The 17,382-nt window shown below is 39.2% G+C and overlaps 1 protein-coding gene across 2 annotated transcripts in view; it reads left to right on the top strand.

The window, feature by feature from the left end:
* Positions 1-17,382, top strand: part of UTRN (utrophin) — a 610,322-nt gene that overhangs the window by 225,146 nt on the left and 367,794 nt on the right. For both annotated transcript variants that reach the window (XM_056126431.1, XM_056126429.1), the window contains exons 28-33: positions 840-989; positions 2,102-2,263; positions 3,442-3,570; positions 4,445-4,618; positions 7,379-7,534; positions 14,396-14,566. In XM_056126431.1, coding sequence (XP_055982406.1) covers positions 840-989; positions 2,102-2,263; positions 3,442-3,570; positions 4,445-4,618; positions 7,379-7,534; positions 14,396-14,566 — 942 coding nt within the window. The remainder of the gene's footprint in view (positions 1-839; positions 990-2,101; positions 2,264-3,441; positions 3,571-4,444; positions 4,619-7,378; positions 7,535-14,395; positions 14,567-17,382) is intronic.

Below are 17,382 nucleotides of genomic sequence, written 5' to 3'. Positions count from 1 at the left end.
ACTTTGAATTCAGAGATTTCAGAGCTAAGTTACAACCTTGATTTTGCTTTTGACTGTGTGTATATTGCCGAATTACTTAACCTTTCTGATCTTCAGTTTCCAGTCATTAAATAGTAATAATATTAAATGGTAATAATATTATTACCATTTAATATTTAACTGATACAATTAGTTTGATATTTTATATATTTAAAGTATATAAACAAGATAATACTTTGTGGTTTGTATATGCTGTAGAAAAATGTGTATCTAATTTTAATGATCTGTAGCACTGCACTGTCTTCCCATTGTTCATTGATTTGCTTGAGCAGGCATCAGTAATGTCTTCATTGTGATCCTTGTTGTTACTGTTTTTGGCGTATAAAATATGCCACAGGGAGCTTATCAGGTTCTGCCATGTGGATGGGATACTCTCGGTAGATTGCCGGGCTCTCTGAGAGGGGTGGAGGAATCAAACCTGGATCGGTCACACACAAAGCAAATGCCCTACCCACTGTGCTATCACTCCAGCCCATTATTAATGATATTTTGGAATAGTTTTGCTTGTATAGTGTTCTTTTTCACTTCTGAATTTTATATAATTTTAGGAACATTTGTCCTTGTAACTAATAAATATTAAAATCACTACTATGGAATTACATTATCATTTCATTATACATGCCTAATTTTCAATTTTATGTATTTATCATACCATGGTGGATTTTATTAGAAGTCATTATTTGCTTAATTTCTGGTCTTATTCCTTAAATAGAAAATAAAATTATTAAAGAAATGTACTTTCAGACTGCTTGATATTTTTCCTCAGTAAATGCATTGTGTTTTTTTATTCTTCCATCCAGTCTCTAGAATCTGTTTTGCGACACCCAGCAGATAACCGAACCCAGATTCGAGAACTAGGCCAAACTCTGATCGACGGAGGGATCCTTGATGATATAATCAGTGAGAAACTGGAGATGTTCAATAGTCGGTATGAAGAACTGAGTCGCCTGGTAAGAGTTGGGATGTGCCATTGGGTGGGTGTTATTGAACCTCAAGAACTTTCACTACACGGAAAGCCGGTGTTGGGTGTGGAGGGCATTGAAGTAGTAGGTAGGAAAGAATAAGCCTAACAATTATAAGATATGCTAACTTGATTATTTTTTTAAATCTATTTTTGGTATTATTTATACATGTGATTAAAGTAATATTGCTCTGGTATTAAGGTCATCAGAATGTGAATCCAATAATAATCTGCTATTATAAGATACCATGATCTCTAGATACACATCCAGAAAGCATCTGTTATTTCTTGCATGTTCATTATAGTTATTATAAGGCTCCATTTTTATGACAATTGAAAAGATGTATAGACTTCCAAAATCTTATTAGCTAGTTACTGTGAATCATGAATAGCATCAAAGATTAAACTCCTAGAGCAGCAGATAGTGCTTCAGCACATCTGTAGAACTTGTTTAGGAAATCATCAGATGATATTTTTTAAAGAAAATGTTAGATGTTTGGGCCAAGGGTCCCAAACCACTACTTTGAAAAGGCATTTGTGTTCTGATGTTAGTTACATCACTAGTCTCAATAGCCAAGGATATGAAAATAAGCCAAATGCTCAAGAATAGATAACTGATTAAATAAATTGGTGTGTGCGTGTGTGTGTGTGTGTGTGTGTGTGTGTGTGTGTGTGTGTGTGTGCGCGTGTGTGTGTCTGTCTTTCTGTCTGTCTGCCTGCCTATCTACTGGTAGATTTTCTAGTTATGGCTTATATAAATTCTTATTGGTAGTTTTATGACTGATTCCTACAAACACCTGAAATTTATAGTAACTGACACGTTTTTATTCGGTTTAATGTGTATGAAGGAAATCTTAAAATTTTTTTTGTCGTTGAATATATAGAGGAATAAAATGAGTTATTCATTGCAGTATACATAAGATACTGGAAAGATCTCACTACCATTGCCAGCTATTATCATTTATAATAAAGGCCAAAATTGTGAACTAGTGTATTTATAATTTATTTCTTTCTCTGGTGGAAAGAACATAAAGGTTTTCTGATACCAAGCTTGTTATATTTGTGCTGAGTGACTAATGATCAACTTTCCCCCCTATGTAGGCAGAGAGCAAGCAGATTTCTTTGGAAAAGCAACTACAGGTCCTAAGGGAAAATGACCACATGCTTCAAGTCTTACAGGAGAGTTTAGGGGAACTAGACAAGCAACTCACAACTTACTTGACGGATCGAATAGATGCCTTCCAGCTTCCACAGGAAGCACAGGTATGCCATAGATTTGGGGCTTGTTAATTGTAAAACGGACACAAGGAATTATGCTCTTCCTGCCATCCTTACAGAGAGTAACAGTTGATTAACCTTGCTATAGATAGATTGGTTGTTGTTTTTTTTATTAATCACCTTGAGATACAGTTACAAAGATTTCATGTTTGAGTTTTAGTCATACAATGATCAAACACCCATCCCTCCACCAGTGCACATTCTCTACCACCAGTGTCCCTAGTATACCTCCCCTCCCCTTTTCCAACTCTTCCCCCTACTGCTATGGCAGACAATTTCCCCTGTACTCTTTTTCTACTTTTGGGCATTAATGGTTTGCAATATAGATAGTGAGACACTATCACATTTGTTCCTTTATCTACTTTCAGCACACATCTCCCATCCCAAATGATTCTTCCAACCATCATTGACTTAGTGATCCCTTCTCTATTCCAGCTGCCTTCTCCCCCAGCTCATGAGACAGGCTTCCAACTATGGAGCAATATTCCTGGCCCTTGTCTCTACTGTCCTTGGGTGTCAATCTCATATTATGTTATTTTATATTCCACAATGAGTGCAGTCCTTCTTCTATCCCTCTCTTTCTGACTCATTCATTTAACATGATACTCTCCGTAGCATCCACTTATAAGCAAACTTCATATGTCTTTCCTAACAACTGCATGGTATTCCATTGTGTAGATGTAACAACATTTCTTTAACTAGTCCTCTTTTCTCTGGTGCTTGGGCTGTTTCCAGATTCTGGTTATTGTGAACAATGCTACAATGAACTAGCTTGCTTGTTATAGAGTTCTCTTTGATAAATAGATAACCCTTACAGTTTTTGTTATTTGGTGGAAAAATGAACAATATTGTGTGTGTGTTTGTGTGTGCACATGCTTGTGTGTTTGAACCACACCTGGAAATTGTTAGAGGACCACATCTGCCTTGGAACTTAGAAGATCATGAGGTACTTAGGGGACCATGCAATGCTGGAAGTAAACCTGGGGCTCTCCCACATGTACATGTACATGTAGATCCATATACTTGTGCATGCTGATTTTCAATGTTGTACATACTTGAGTCATAACATTATCACAAGCTGTTACTTCATTAAAAAATTATAAAATGAAATCAATCCTACATTCGAAAAATCCGTTCTTTTCTTTTTCCTAAACTCTCTGTAGAGAATCCAAGCAGAGATCACAGCCCATGAGCTAACTCTCGAGGAGTTGAGAAGAAATACCCGCTCTCCGCCCCCATCCTCCCCCGAAAGTAGGAGTGCACGAGGAGGAGGACAAGTTGACGTGCTGCAGGTGAGTAGCGGGGAGCAGCACCCTTTACTTCTCAGGGGTTTGGGCATAAAATGGACATGAGAAAGAGCTGGCGACTTGGATGCTTTAGGTCTTTTGGTGATGTAGACAGTGAGTGGGAGTGATGGATTGAAATGTCATTGTGCGTCACGACAGCAGAACTACATAGCTGTAATTGAATTACATAGCTGTAATGGATAAATGAGAAGATTGTATCTAAACCCAGTGGTGCTTAGGTCTTATTCTTGACTCTGTGCTCACTCGTATAGCAGTGCTCAGGGGATCATATGTGGTGCCGGGGATTGAACCTAAGACAGATGCATGCAAGGCAGGTGCTTTTGTCTCTATGTTGTTTCTCTGCCCCCTTGAATGTGATGCTCATAGTTGGGAGGGGGAGAGAGAGAGAGAGAGAGAGAGAGAGAGAGAGAGAGAGAGAGAGAGAGAGAGAGAGAGAGAGAGAAAAAGAGAGAGACTTAGAGATGGTTTCATGAAGATTTGTCCATTAGTTGTGGAGCACTTATCAAGACTGGTGTGGAAAACACACTGGGTAAGCTGAGCCCATGTAGGCAGCACCACTTAGTTCCATGAGTGAGCTTGACCTTCACTCTGAGCTGGCTAGATGGGCATTTGGAAAGTTCTATGCTCCTGAACTGTGTTTTCAAACAGGAGAGGAGAAAATTAAGGGAGGGTTTAGTATTTTGTTTATTTGTTTTTTTTTCCAGTGATGTCAGACTAGCCTTTCTTTTAATCTTGAAGACTCAGATACTGATTGTCAGGAAATTTGTGAGATGGCTGTGCCTTCCAGTTTTGTGACCAGGTAGAGGAGTAAGTTGTTATACTGCTGTGAATTTCTTACTGTTTTAATTTCTGCAAACAGAGGAAGCTTCGAGAGGTGTCCACCAAGTTCCAGCTCTTCCAGAAGCCTGCTAACTTTGAGCAGCGCATGCTGGACTGCAAGCGTGTGTTGGATGGCGTGAAAGCAGAACTTCCGGTTATGGTTGTGAAGGATGTGGACCCTGATGTCATACAGACCCACCTGGACAAGTGTATGGTGAGTCTGTTGGGTGTTTCGATTATGGAGTGGGTCTTGCAGAGACAAATATAGCTCCGTATAACATTTTATTTATGGCTTAGTCTATGGTTATTAGTCCAGAGTGTGCTAAGAATAGGGATGCTTGTTAAAAAATCCAGTTAATGAGTGGGAAGTGTTGTCTTTTATTTTAACGAAGTTTGAAGACATTGAAGACATAGGAGATGGTAGAGAGTAAACTCAGTCATTTCTGTGTAATGAGGAAAGGTAACTGGCATAGACATATAAGCAGTTAGATTAAGATAAGATCTTAAATTCAGAAGACTGTCTCAGAATGTGACTAACAAGCCAAGTTTTTAAGAACGTTTAAGTTAGTTAAAAGAACAATTATAAGAATGAATGTTAGGGATATTACTGTACACAAAGTTTCCTCAAGGAAAGTTAAATTATATATAAATTATATATCAAGCACTGCCCTTGACTTCATGTAACTTAGTGTAGTAAAGTTTTATATGTGACTGGTTTCAGGGTAACAAGAGTGAGAAAAGCTCTTAATTTTGCTTGTACAATTTCAATTTCTTACTATAAGTAAGACTATACACAAGCATTTATATACATCTTGATATAGTTTGTTTATATTTATTTTTATGCAAATAATTAAACTCGTTGTGGGATACTTATAAGAGTTACAAAGAGAAAATAACTTTAATATTCTAAATTCTAATATCAGAAATAGCCCTACCGGTTCCTTTTTCTTTACTAAGTTGTTCATAATGATTTGTTACAGGGTTTCAATATTCCAACACCAATCCCAATACCATTACACTTTCCCAATACCATTCTCTCCAATTTTCCCAACAACCCCTTAAGCCTGCCTTCATAGCAAGCTCTCAATAATTTATTTTATATTGCATGTTACCAATAAATTGCTAACAGAACAGAATGATCAAAAACTGTTTCCTTAGAAAAAAGTTAGTGAAGATTGTTTTATCTCACCATGGAGCCATAAAGTCCTTGTATAAGGAATTACTAAGATATTGTAACAGGCTAAATCTTCTTTGTTTATATTTTGTTATTTGAGATTGGTTGCTTTCTTCATTACATTACACCCAATCTGGTCTGCTACTCCTGGTTTATCAGTGTTGTTGAGTTTGAGATATTGCTCCAGGAAGTTCAAAATTTTTAATGGGTGATACAGTTGGGGGCTGGAGCGATAGCACAGTGGGTTGGGCATTTGCCCTGCATACAGCCGACCCCAGTTTGATTTCTCTGCCCCTCTCGGAGAGCCTGACAAGCTACTGAGAGTATCTCGCCCGCATGGCAAATCCTGGTAAGCTCCCCGTGACATATTCAATATGCCAAAAACAGTAACAACAAGTCTCACAACTTGTTGTGAGATGTTACTGGTGCTCACTCAAGCAAATCGATGAAGAACAGGAGGACAGCACTACAGTGCAACAGTTGGAGTTAAATTTTAAACTGGCTTGCAGTTTTGGGGAGTTTGTGTTACTGCTGGGGCTTCTGGAATTACAAGGAGATGGGGCGAGGTAGTTCATATCTGACTCCATGAAAGCCTGGAGATTTCAGTCACAAAACCTGCATACTTGAGTTTTTCAACAGATTAATTTCTGGGTAAAGCTCATCCTGGACTCTGACTGGGGGCATCTAATATTGGGTTTATTTTAGCAATAGCATTTGAGATTTTTAAAAATTGAATTAAAAAATGATAGGCCTTCAAGTTGGAGTCCTAATATTTTCCTCCTTTATGTAAGAAATACACTCATATTATCGAATGTTTCCATAAAACCTTTAAAAATGTCCATCTGAGTTTCTAAAGGTGGAAGATGTGGAAGGACGAGGGGGTCAGAAGGAGCACCCCAACATGCTGTCATGGCATATGTTTCAAGAGCTCCCCTTCTGCCTAGGCCAGGACACAGGGCCCCTGTCTGGCTATACTCCCACAGCTACATCCAGAGACTGTGCCCGCTCACTGCCCTGTGTCTGGGTCCCAGCATCCTCTGTGCCCTCTCACTGCCATGAGAAATATACTCCTGCTTTTGCTCATGAAAGCTGGGGAGAATCTTGAGATGTTTGGGGGAATGTCTGGAGACTGTTTTTCAAGATTTAGCATTCACTTCTGGTTGTCTCTCCAACTTGACAAGATGCTTTAGGCACTTGTGTATTTGGGGGAATTCCTGGGGCCACACTTGGTGATTCTCCACCAAACAGTTTAGTCCTCAGGTCTTGTGCTACCAGCGATGCTTGGGGGATCATGTGGTGCCAGAGAGCAAACCAGGGTTCCACACGTGCAGAAAATGTGCTCTCACCACACATTGTTTTCCTGGCCCTATATATCTGTTTTATATAGGGGCCTCCATCCCTCTCGGAGAGCCTGGCAAGCTACCGAGAGTATCCTGCAAGCATGGCAGGGCCTGGCAAGCTCCCCGTGGCATATTTGATATGCCAAAAACAGTAACAACAAGTCTCACAATGGAGACGTTACTGGTGCCTGCTCGAGAAAATGGATGAACAATGGGAGGGCAGTGCTACAGTGCTACAGTGAGTTTCTAAAAATACAATTTGTGCTAGTTCATTTTTGTATCTGAATATAATGTTATTAAAACTTTGGTCTTACTTTAATTCATCCTTTGAACCAAATCTGAGAAAGATCAAGACCGTGGATCAGATGTTAGTTGATGTAGACTGTGATCAGGAAAGAGTCTACTAAATAGATTTTCACTCCAAGGTGGAAAATTCATCTTGCTTAATTTTTTTTTAAAGAAACTTTACAAAACATTGAGTGAAGTCAAACTTGAAGTGGAGACTGTAATCAAAACCGGAAGGCACATTGTGCAAAAGCAGCAAACTGACAACCCCAGGGACATGGATGAGCAGCTGACTTCCCTGAAGGTCCTCTACAATGACCTGGGTGCCCAGGTAAGCACGCGGCCCCACTGCTCATACCATCCTCCGATTCATGCATTAGAAACATTCACTGCTGGGAGAAAACTTCTTTCAATTTTACAACATAAATAATTCATGTCTTCAATTATGCCAATGACGGTTATTATATTTATTTGAATGTATGTGTTAATATTGTCCTGATGAATTGTGATCTCACATTTATTTTAATCTTCCATCCACATTAATTTTTATAGTCAAGGCTCATGACATTTTATGCTATTATGAGGAATCTACAAATAATAGTCCTCATCCATATAAACTCCAGTTATTGGTCACTGATTTCTAAATCAAATTGCCAGTCTACTGAGAAATGGTAGAACAGCAGGACTCTGATAAATCGTAACGGCCGTTAGTTCACATTAATCGCGCGGGATTAAGAATTCTTTTGAGAAGCATCTATAATTTGGGCAATTTAGCAAATTTGCGTGGCAGTTGTTAGATGTTTACCGTGAGTGATGGACTGAAATCAATGGGCTTAATGTCTTTTCTCACCGAGAATCTCTGCCCTAAAACCAGGCAAGCAGAAAAAATGTATGGAAGTAAAAACTTCTCAGCAGTATTGAAAGCCTGTGTTGGATAATATTTCCCATTTTTCTTGGGTTATTAATTATTAACTACGTTTCTCCCCAAGCCCTCAGAAAGCTAACAAATTTTGCTATCGTTTTTCAAATCAGCAAAAATTTTCCAAGCAGTTTTGACCTCTCCTGTAAGATTTTATTATTGATGTGATATTTTTCTATCTTTTTGATACATTGCACATCTGGAACATAGACTTTTTAAGAGTTCCTTTGTGGCATTAGACAGCTGATGTTCTTTATTAAACGTGTATTTATTTATTGGCTGGATATTTTATAGATGATGGGAGTGCTATTGCTGATTTGTACACCAGTTCTCTAATTGTGAGTTTGGTTTTATAGCTGTCATTTTCTCATTCAGCACCATTGAAACTTTACTAGTAGTTGTACTAGTTTTAATAGTTGTACTAGCAGTAGAAATGCAGGAATAAGCAAGAACTTAAGTGTTCTATGTCCTGTGGGATTTGGGATGATGAAAGAAGAAATCGTTCATCCCCTAATCATAGAAAGTGATGTCAAATTGTTAGTCTGATGTGTTATGAATGAATGTACTTAGCACTTAAAAATATGTGTTACTGGGGAGTTTGACTCAGAATAGAAGGAGAAAGCTTTCCTGAAAAAGTGGTGCAGATACTGACAGTATGAAGGCTGAGGGAGAAGGCAAGAAGGAAAACACCTGTTGATGGTACTTTCATGTAATTAAAGCAGAAAGTATGAGTGTGAGTGTGAGGAACATGGGGCTGGAGAAATGGGATGTGACCAGAGCTGTTTAGTATATTAGAGTTTAGAATAAGGATTTTCACCTCTGACTTAATGTCGGGCTGGAGCCATAGCACAACGGTAGGACGTTTGCCTTGCGCGCAACCAGGTTCAATTCCTCCACACCTCTTGGAGAGCCCGGCAAGCTACCAAGAGTATCATGCCCGTATGGTAAAACCTGGCAAGCTACCTGTGACGTATTCAATATGCCAACACAATAACAACAAATCTCAAAATGGAGATGTTACTGGGCCCGCTTGAGCAAATTGATGAACAACGGGAGGACAGTGGACAGTGGACTTAATGTCAGTATACTACCACAGGATTTGAACTGGAACTGTCATGCTCAGGTGTGTGTGTGTATGAGTATGCTTGTTCGTTTTACTCAGCTCTTTAGAGGGTGAATTGGAGAGAGGCGGGAATGGATGTAAAGAGGTTAACAGGAAATCCTCTTCTGCTCAGTAGATGTGATGTTCTCTTGAATTCAGGTAGATCAGTGGAGATAGTGTGGACAGATTGGCTTCAGATAATCAGGAAGTGAACTGAGCATGACTTGTTGAAAGAGTAGATGTGGGAATATAGGACAAAAAGGATGAAGGTAATCCTGGGGTTTCTGGAGCTAGAGCAATAGCATTGTGGGTAGGGTGTTTGCCTTGCATGCGGCTGACCCGGGTTCGATTCCCAGCATTCCATATGGTCACCCTGAGTACTGCCAGGAGTAATTCCTGAGTGCATGAGTCAGAAGTAACCCCTGTGCATTGCCGGGTGTGACCCAAAAAGCAAAAAAAGAAATCCTGGGGTTTCTGGTTTCGGTAAGTGAAAGATCCTGTGGCCATCGTTGAGAAGAAAAAGAGATAGGAAGAAATCATAAGCATGCATTTGATAAGACATTTTAATTGAATGTGAGTGTTTATTGGTTGTGTCACCTTTCAACAAAGTTATTCAAGTCTGGAGCATCTTTATGAACTGAGGATAAGAGTTTTTTAGGTCATCTGCCCAGTGGTAGTAATGTTGAAGGGGTGATAAAGATTATCTGTTGACCATCTGCGTGTATTCTTTGAGGAAATGTCTGTTGATATGTCCTTTATCCCTCCTTTTTAGTTTTTGGTTTTTGGGCACACGTGGAAGTGCTCAGGGCTTACTTCTGGCTGTGTGCTCCGAGATCACTTCTGGAGGACTCTGGGGACCGCATATGGTGTTGGGGGTTGGATATGGATTAACCTCATGCAAGGCAAGAGCCCTCCATGCTATTTTTTATGGGGTTGGATGGAGTCATTTGTTTTCTAGTTGTTAATTTTTTATAGGTGCTTTATGTATTTTGGATATTAATCCTTTGTTACATGAGTATTGAGTACGAATATCTTTTTTCCATAATGTATGGCGTATTTTTATTTTAGTGATCAGGTTTTATTTTTTCATTTTTAAATATTTTTTACAACACAGAAGCTTGTTAGTCTACTATAATCCCACTTATTTTTCTTCGACTTGCTTGACCAATGGCAATGAATCATTGAAATTGCCTTTAGATTCAGTGCCGTGAATCGTTCTGCCTATGTTTTACTCAATATAATTTATGGATTCAGGTCTCATATAGAGGTCCCTGATCCATTTTAAATTTACTTTCTTAGAAGGTATAAAATAGGACACAATGTTCAGGTTTTTTGCATGTGACTGATCAGGTTAATCAACATCCTTTATTGTATAGGCTTTTCCTCATTCTACTTTACATATGTAAGTACTTTTTTGAAGATGAGCTAGCTGTCTGTGTACCTGAGGGTCTATGTCTGTGTTCCCAGTTCTATTCCATTGGTCTGAGAGTCTGTCATTATTCCACTACCATGCTGTCTTTATTACTATAGATTATAGTTTAATTTTAAAGTTAGAGAAATGAAATTCTTCCAGATTCATTTTTCCTAGGATTGCTTTACTCAGGGTGAGTGGGTTAAAAGCACGTTTCCTTTATCATTTAGCCACTAAAATTTTTTTATTGCTATATCTTGTTCATTATGAACACCACTGAAATGAACATTGGAATAAAGATATCTCTCTCACATGGGGATTTCCTTTGGGTATTTTCCATAAGTGAGTGGCCAAATCAACTGGTAATTATGTTTTTATTTTTGAGAAAATTTGCTAATGAGTAGAACTTAATTTTTCTGGCCCCCAAATGGTAGCTGTAAGATGATATAATTAATCTGATGGTGGGAATCATTTCATAGTGTATATATAAATAAAGTTATCACACTTTGTGACTTTTTTTTTTTTTTTTGCTTTTTGGTGACCCCAGCGATGCACAGGGGTTACTCCTGGCTCTGTACTCAGGAATTACTTTTGGCAGTGCTCCAGGGACTATATGGGATGCAAATGCCCTATGCCCACTGTGCTATTGCTCCAGCCCCCCCCCCACACCCCACACACACTTTATGACTTTTAATTCCACATGGCACTACCTAAACACATGGCCTGTGGTGGGTATAGTGAATCCTACTCTTGTATATTGGTGTTTAGCTGTATCCTTAAATTCTGTAATATTTTAAACTGATGATAATTTAACGCAAAGGGAGAAGCCTCCCACATATATCTATATTCACACTACAGCAAGTAGCAAAGTTAGTAGCATCAGCAGAGTAGTTGGTATGGGAAGCCAGGGAAAGGGGATTTTGTGAGTGATTATTAGCACCTTATTTGAAAAATTAGATATAATGTCAACTCAAAAATATTAATTATATCTGTTGTCATGGAGACTTAGTGAACTTACAAAACTGATTTTTAGGGATGGCTATGGGGCGATGGTAGTAGAAGCCTTTGTTTGTGACATGCCCAGAAGTTTGTGTGACTGATAGATAGAACCTTTTTTTTTTTTTTTGAAAGGAATTAATGGAAGAATCTTTAGGGTGAGATGGGACCAAAGATAGGTGTGGGTGACTGGAAAAGGAGGGGGGAAAGAGAGAGAGAGAGACAGAGAGAGACAGAGACAGAGACAGAGACAGAGACAGAGAGACAGACAGAGACAGAGATAGAAATAAGAGTTAGAGATAGCCTTACAGGCTGACATGTGTGTGTTTCATGCCTCAATGGAATGATTCTGCTGAGATGGAATTCTTGAATATTCAATAGGGCAAAGGGATAAATGGTTACATAAAAGATTTTCAACTTGATACTACCTATTTTCATATGCACTTCACCTTAAATGTATTGATTAGATTTATTTTTATATAAATTATAGGTTGAATTGTAAATTATTTTCTTCCTGCACAGCGGGTAGGGCGTCCGCCTTACAAGCGGCCAACATGGCCGACCTGAGTTCGATTCCTCCGCCCCTCTCAGAGAGCCTGGCAAGCTACCGAGAGTATTCGATATGCCTTACACAGTAACAACAAAGTCTCCAATGGAGACGTTACTGGGCCCGCTCAAGCAAATCGACGATCAACGGGAGGGCCTTTACTTTTTACTTTATACATGTCTTAGGTAGGAGTAAGTTTTAGGATCATTTACTGCCTAGACATGTTGAACCAGATAATTGTCACTTAAATACACTTAATTTTTTTTTTTAATTTTTATTAGTGAAACACCATGAGGTACAGTTGTAAACTTACAGATTTTTGTGCTTGGGTTTCGATTATACAATGATCAAAAACCCATCCCTCCACCAGTGCCCATTTCCCACCACCACGGATCGGATCCCAGTATCCCTCCCACCCCTTATCCCCCCATCCCGCCCTGCCTCTGTGGCAGGGCATTCCCTTTTGTTCTCTCTCTCCTTTTGGGTGTTGTGGTCTGCAAAAGAGGCATTGAGTGGCAATCATGTTCGGTCCATAGTCTTCTTTCATCATGCATGTCCCATCCTGGGAGGACCCTCCAAACACCCTTTATTTGGTGTTTCCTTCTCTATCTGAGCTGCCCTTTTCTCTAGAATGCCCGACTGGCCTCTAAGCCATGGAGTAATCCTCCTGGTACTGATCTCAGCTATTCTTGTGAAATACACTTAAATATTTTTGATGTAAGCATTTGTCTCCTAAAAATCTGTGTTGAAGTGCAGGTTAATCATGTATTTAATTAAACTCTAGAGGAAAAAAATTCTACTTTTAAGGAGAACACAAATACTAATGTATTCTTGATAAATGAAAGAGGTAAAATTTAGCCTTGGGAGTTAGAATAAGGAAATGGAAACTTGTATTACTCATTAAAAAAATCAGTCTTTGTAATTTTCTGTTATTAAAAATATTTCATCCTGTGCATGACTTATCACTCTACTTAGGTAATGTTATTATTTGTACATTTGTGTACATAAAAGAAGGAACATGCTTTGTTTACGAATTGTATAGTGTTTTCCTTAGGAGGTTTTCTAAGCGGCAGATTACGAATGATTGCTTAGTTGGAGAGAACCAGCATGTGATATAAAGGTCAAACCAGGTTCATTCAAATTACCCCAATGTCCTGGTTATGGCCTGGGTCTCTTTAACTTTGCTTCCCAAATCTGTGAAAACAGAGAGGATACCCCCTACAAAGGAAGATGCTATGTTTTCTTACTTATTATGTAGGATTTTGTAGTGTGATGTGGGAGCTAATTAAGTCTACTAAATGTTATGTCGGTTCATGTTCTTCATTCTTACTCAATGGAGAGTAAGAGTAAGAAAAAAATGAAAAATAAGAATAAAATATAATGATGCAGGTTTATGTTGCATAGTCATTTACCTTGTTTTAGTAGATTTAGTGTAGAATAAAGAAAAGTATAGTACGTCCCCCTCAAATTGCTAGATAATAATATGTATTGTGTCATTTTTATACATCCTTCAAAGAGAATATAAGGCATCTTTTATTCAATCTGATAAAAGATACTGCTTTTTGATACCTTGATTTTGTTACCTCTTATGTATGTATTTTATTCACTGAATACCTATAGTACCCTTTTGAGGACTATACCTGTAGGATTTTCACTTAGCTAGTAACTGGTAAACGCAAAATGAAAACCCAGGATTGTCTGATATGAACAATTTCAGCGTATCATCTTTTTGTAGGAATTAAGGAATATAAGTAGCCTAGGTACCAGAGATAATGGTTTTATATATATATATATATATATATATATATATATATATATGGGTTAAATATGAACTGCTTAGAATCCTTAGTTGTAGTTTGTTTTTTTTTAATTTTTGGACCAAACTTGTCAGTACTCAGAGCTTACTCCTGGCTCTGTGCTCAGAAATCACTCCTGGTGAACTTGGGGGACCATATGGGATGCCAGAGATCAAACTCAGGTCTTCTGTATGCAAGACAAGACCCCTACCCACTCTCCTCTTTCTCTGATCCTTTTATTATTATTTATTGACTACCGTGAGCTATAGTTACAAGATTTTCGTGTTTAAGTTTCAGTCATACAGTGATCGAGCAGTCGTTTCTTCCACCAGTGCAATATTTTGCTTTACTTTCATTCATGTCCATTCACCACACGCTTCTTCCCTCACCTTCTCTCTTTGCTCCCCATTTCTGTTTTCAGGTGACTGAGAGCAAACAAGATCTGGAAAGAGCATCACAATTGGCCCGGAAGTTGAAGAAAGAGGCTGGTATTCTCTCTGACTGGCTTTCTGTCACTGAGACAGAGTTGGTGCAGAAATCTACATCAGAAGGTTTGTTCGGTGACTTGGATACAGAAATTTCCTGGGCAAAAGTAAGTTGAAATTCCATTGAACTACCAGTTTTATGCCAGTGTAGCTCGTGGCATTTTGTTCAGGGCATTTTGGATTGATATCATTTCTCTCCACTTCATTTTTGATAAAACCTTCTCTTTTCTGATTGTTTTTCAAATTCTCTGTTCTAAGGAAGAAGAATAAGTCTTTTGAAAACAACTCTCTTAGCAATATATTTTTACCTTGATTCCAAAAAATAAAAATAAAAACAATCAAACAAAAAAATAAACCACTGAAGTCATGTGGATCACTAACCAGGCCTTTGTAAGCATCATGCTTATGTGGTACTTGAAAACATTATAATTATCATTATCACTTCCAAAGTGGGTGACATTTTCTGGTGTTTATTCTTTACAAAGTACTGTCCTGGATTTATTAAACCTTGGATAACTTTTGTACCTGTAACTGATCTTTCTATTATAAACTACAGATGGACAGAGTCTAGAAAAATTTAAAAAAATAAAGAGATGGAACACATTAAAAAAGAATGTGGTTCTGCTTAGCAGGGATTACCCGGGATACCGAGCAATGCTCTGGGACCTTCAGGGTTCACTAGCAGTGTTGGGGTGGGGGGTGTTTTAGGACTGCACCCAAAATGCTTGGGGAACCATTGGGGATCTTGGACACATCAGGTTCCAAGGATGAAATTGGGATTAGTTGCGTGGAAGGCATATACCATAACCCCTGTGCTGTCTCTCCAGCCATTATCTTCTTATTAAAAGAGGACTTTCAAGCAGAGACCTCTGGGTCCCTTCCATGTTGTCTTGACCAGCCAGGCCAGCAGTTTAATGAAAGGGCCCAAGGATGTGATAGTGCTTTGGATCTCCACGGCCAACTCGGTGGTGTTGGGGGGACCTGATATGGCAAGAATCAAATTTGGGTTGGGTGGTCCATGTTAGACATACACTCTGGCCTGGTTTCAGTTTCAGTTTCTACAAATACAGACAGACATGCACTGAACACCAGCATATATTCGGGAATCACTTAATCACTTAATCCCCGTTATTCATCGATTTATTCGAGCGGGTGCCAGTAACGTCTCCATTCATCCCGGTTGCGTGCTAGCGTAGCCCAATGGTATCTGTTCGTTCTAGGAACATGCAGAGCCTCAAACCGATCATTTAGGGTCTTGACGAAGAAGTCTGACCATCTTATAGGTGGGCGTCCACGTGATCTTTTGATGTCCCGTGGAATCCAATCAGTAATGGCTCTAGTCCAGCGGTTGTCTGTAAACCTCATTACGTGTCCAGCCCATCTGATTTTTGATGTCTTGGCAAATGAGACAGCGTCCCTGATTCTTGAGCGTTGACGAAGATCAGAACTCCGGATTCTATCTCTCATTTGAGTGAATCGTGATATTCCAAGCATAGTTCTTTCGATTCCTCTTTGAGTGACCCGAATAGCGTTCTCATCCTGTTTTCGTAGGGTCCAGGTCTCTGAGGCATATGTTAATGCAGGAAGAATAGTGGAATCAAAGAGATGTGCTCGTAGCTGGAGGTTCTTTGTCCTTTTAGTTATTTCTTCAATGCTCTTGAAGGCATTCCAAGCCGCTCTCTTCCTCCTGCGCAACTCAGGTGTCAGGTCATTCATCATGTTGATTTCTCGACCTAGGTATATATAACTGTTGCATTCGGAGATGGTGGTTCCGTTGAGAGCGAATGGAGCGTCAGGAACAAGGCTGTTTCTCATAAACATTGTCTTCGTAAGATTCAGCTGTAGTCCGACCTTTCCACATTCACGGTCAAAGTCGTTCAGCATTTGTGCCGCTTGGCTGATGTTTGGTGTTATTAAAACGATTTCATCAGCAAAGCGGAGGTGGTGTAGTTGCTGACCATCTACTATCTTCATTACCATGCTTTCCCATTCCAGTCGTCGCATGATGTTCTCGAGGGTGGCACTGAAGAGTTTTGGTGAAATGGTATCACCCTGCCGAACCCCTCTCTTGATATGGATGATTACTTCTTTGTAGAATGGTGAGATCTTGGTAGTGAATCCGCAATAGAGCTCACAAAGGATCCTGATGTATTGAGTTTGAATGCCCTGCCTAGCTAGGGCTTCAATGACTGCTTCAATCTCAACAGAATCAAAGGCCTTCTTTAAATCAATGAATGTTAGACAGAGCGGTATCTTGAACTCTCGAGATACCTCAATGAGCTTGGTTATTGTGTGGATATGGTCGATGGTACTGAATCCTTTTCGGAATCCGGCTTGTTCACATGGTTGTCCTTCATCTAGTGTTCTGCTAATCCTATTCAGGATGACTCGAGTGAATAGTTTGTAGATGACAGACAATAGGCAGATTGGGCGATAGTTGCCAATATTCGGGAATAATGATCATAATTTAAAATAGATATTGGTTAAAATTCATGACCTTTTGAAGACTAGTGTTTTAACATTTTCTTTCTCTCCGAAGGAATTTATCACATACTAGAGAAGACAGTGTTACATCACATTTTGTTTTTTATTGTTCCATTATTCCACTCACGTCATTTAAATGACTGAGTTTTATTACTGTAACACATGCTATGGTGGATATACTTGTAGCTAAATCATAGTATACTTCATAATATTTCCTTTAGATCATTCTAGCCCTGAAATTGTTGGGTCAAGAGATATAGCCATTTAAAAATCTTATGATTTTATGACAGCGATAGCACAGCGGTAGGGCGTTTGCCTTGCACGCAGCCAACATGGCCGACCGAGTTCGATTCCTCCGCCCCTCTCAGAGAGCCCGGCAAGCTACCGAGAGTATCTCGCCCGCACGGTAGAGCCTGGCAAGCTCCCCGTGACGTATTCG

The sequence above is a fragment of the Sorex fumeus genome, unplaced genomic scaffold (genome assembly GCF_029834395.1).
Source record: "Sorex fumeus unplaced genomic scaffold, SorFum_2.1 ptg000061l, whole genome shotgun sequence".
Classification (NCBI taxonomy): Eukaryota; Metazoa; Chordata; class Mammalia; order Eulipotyphla; family Soricidae; genus Sorex; species Sorex fumeus.
This window is presented reverse-complemented; position numbering and strand designations above follow the sequence as displayed.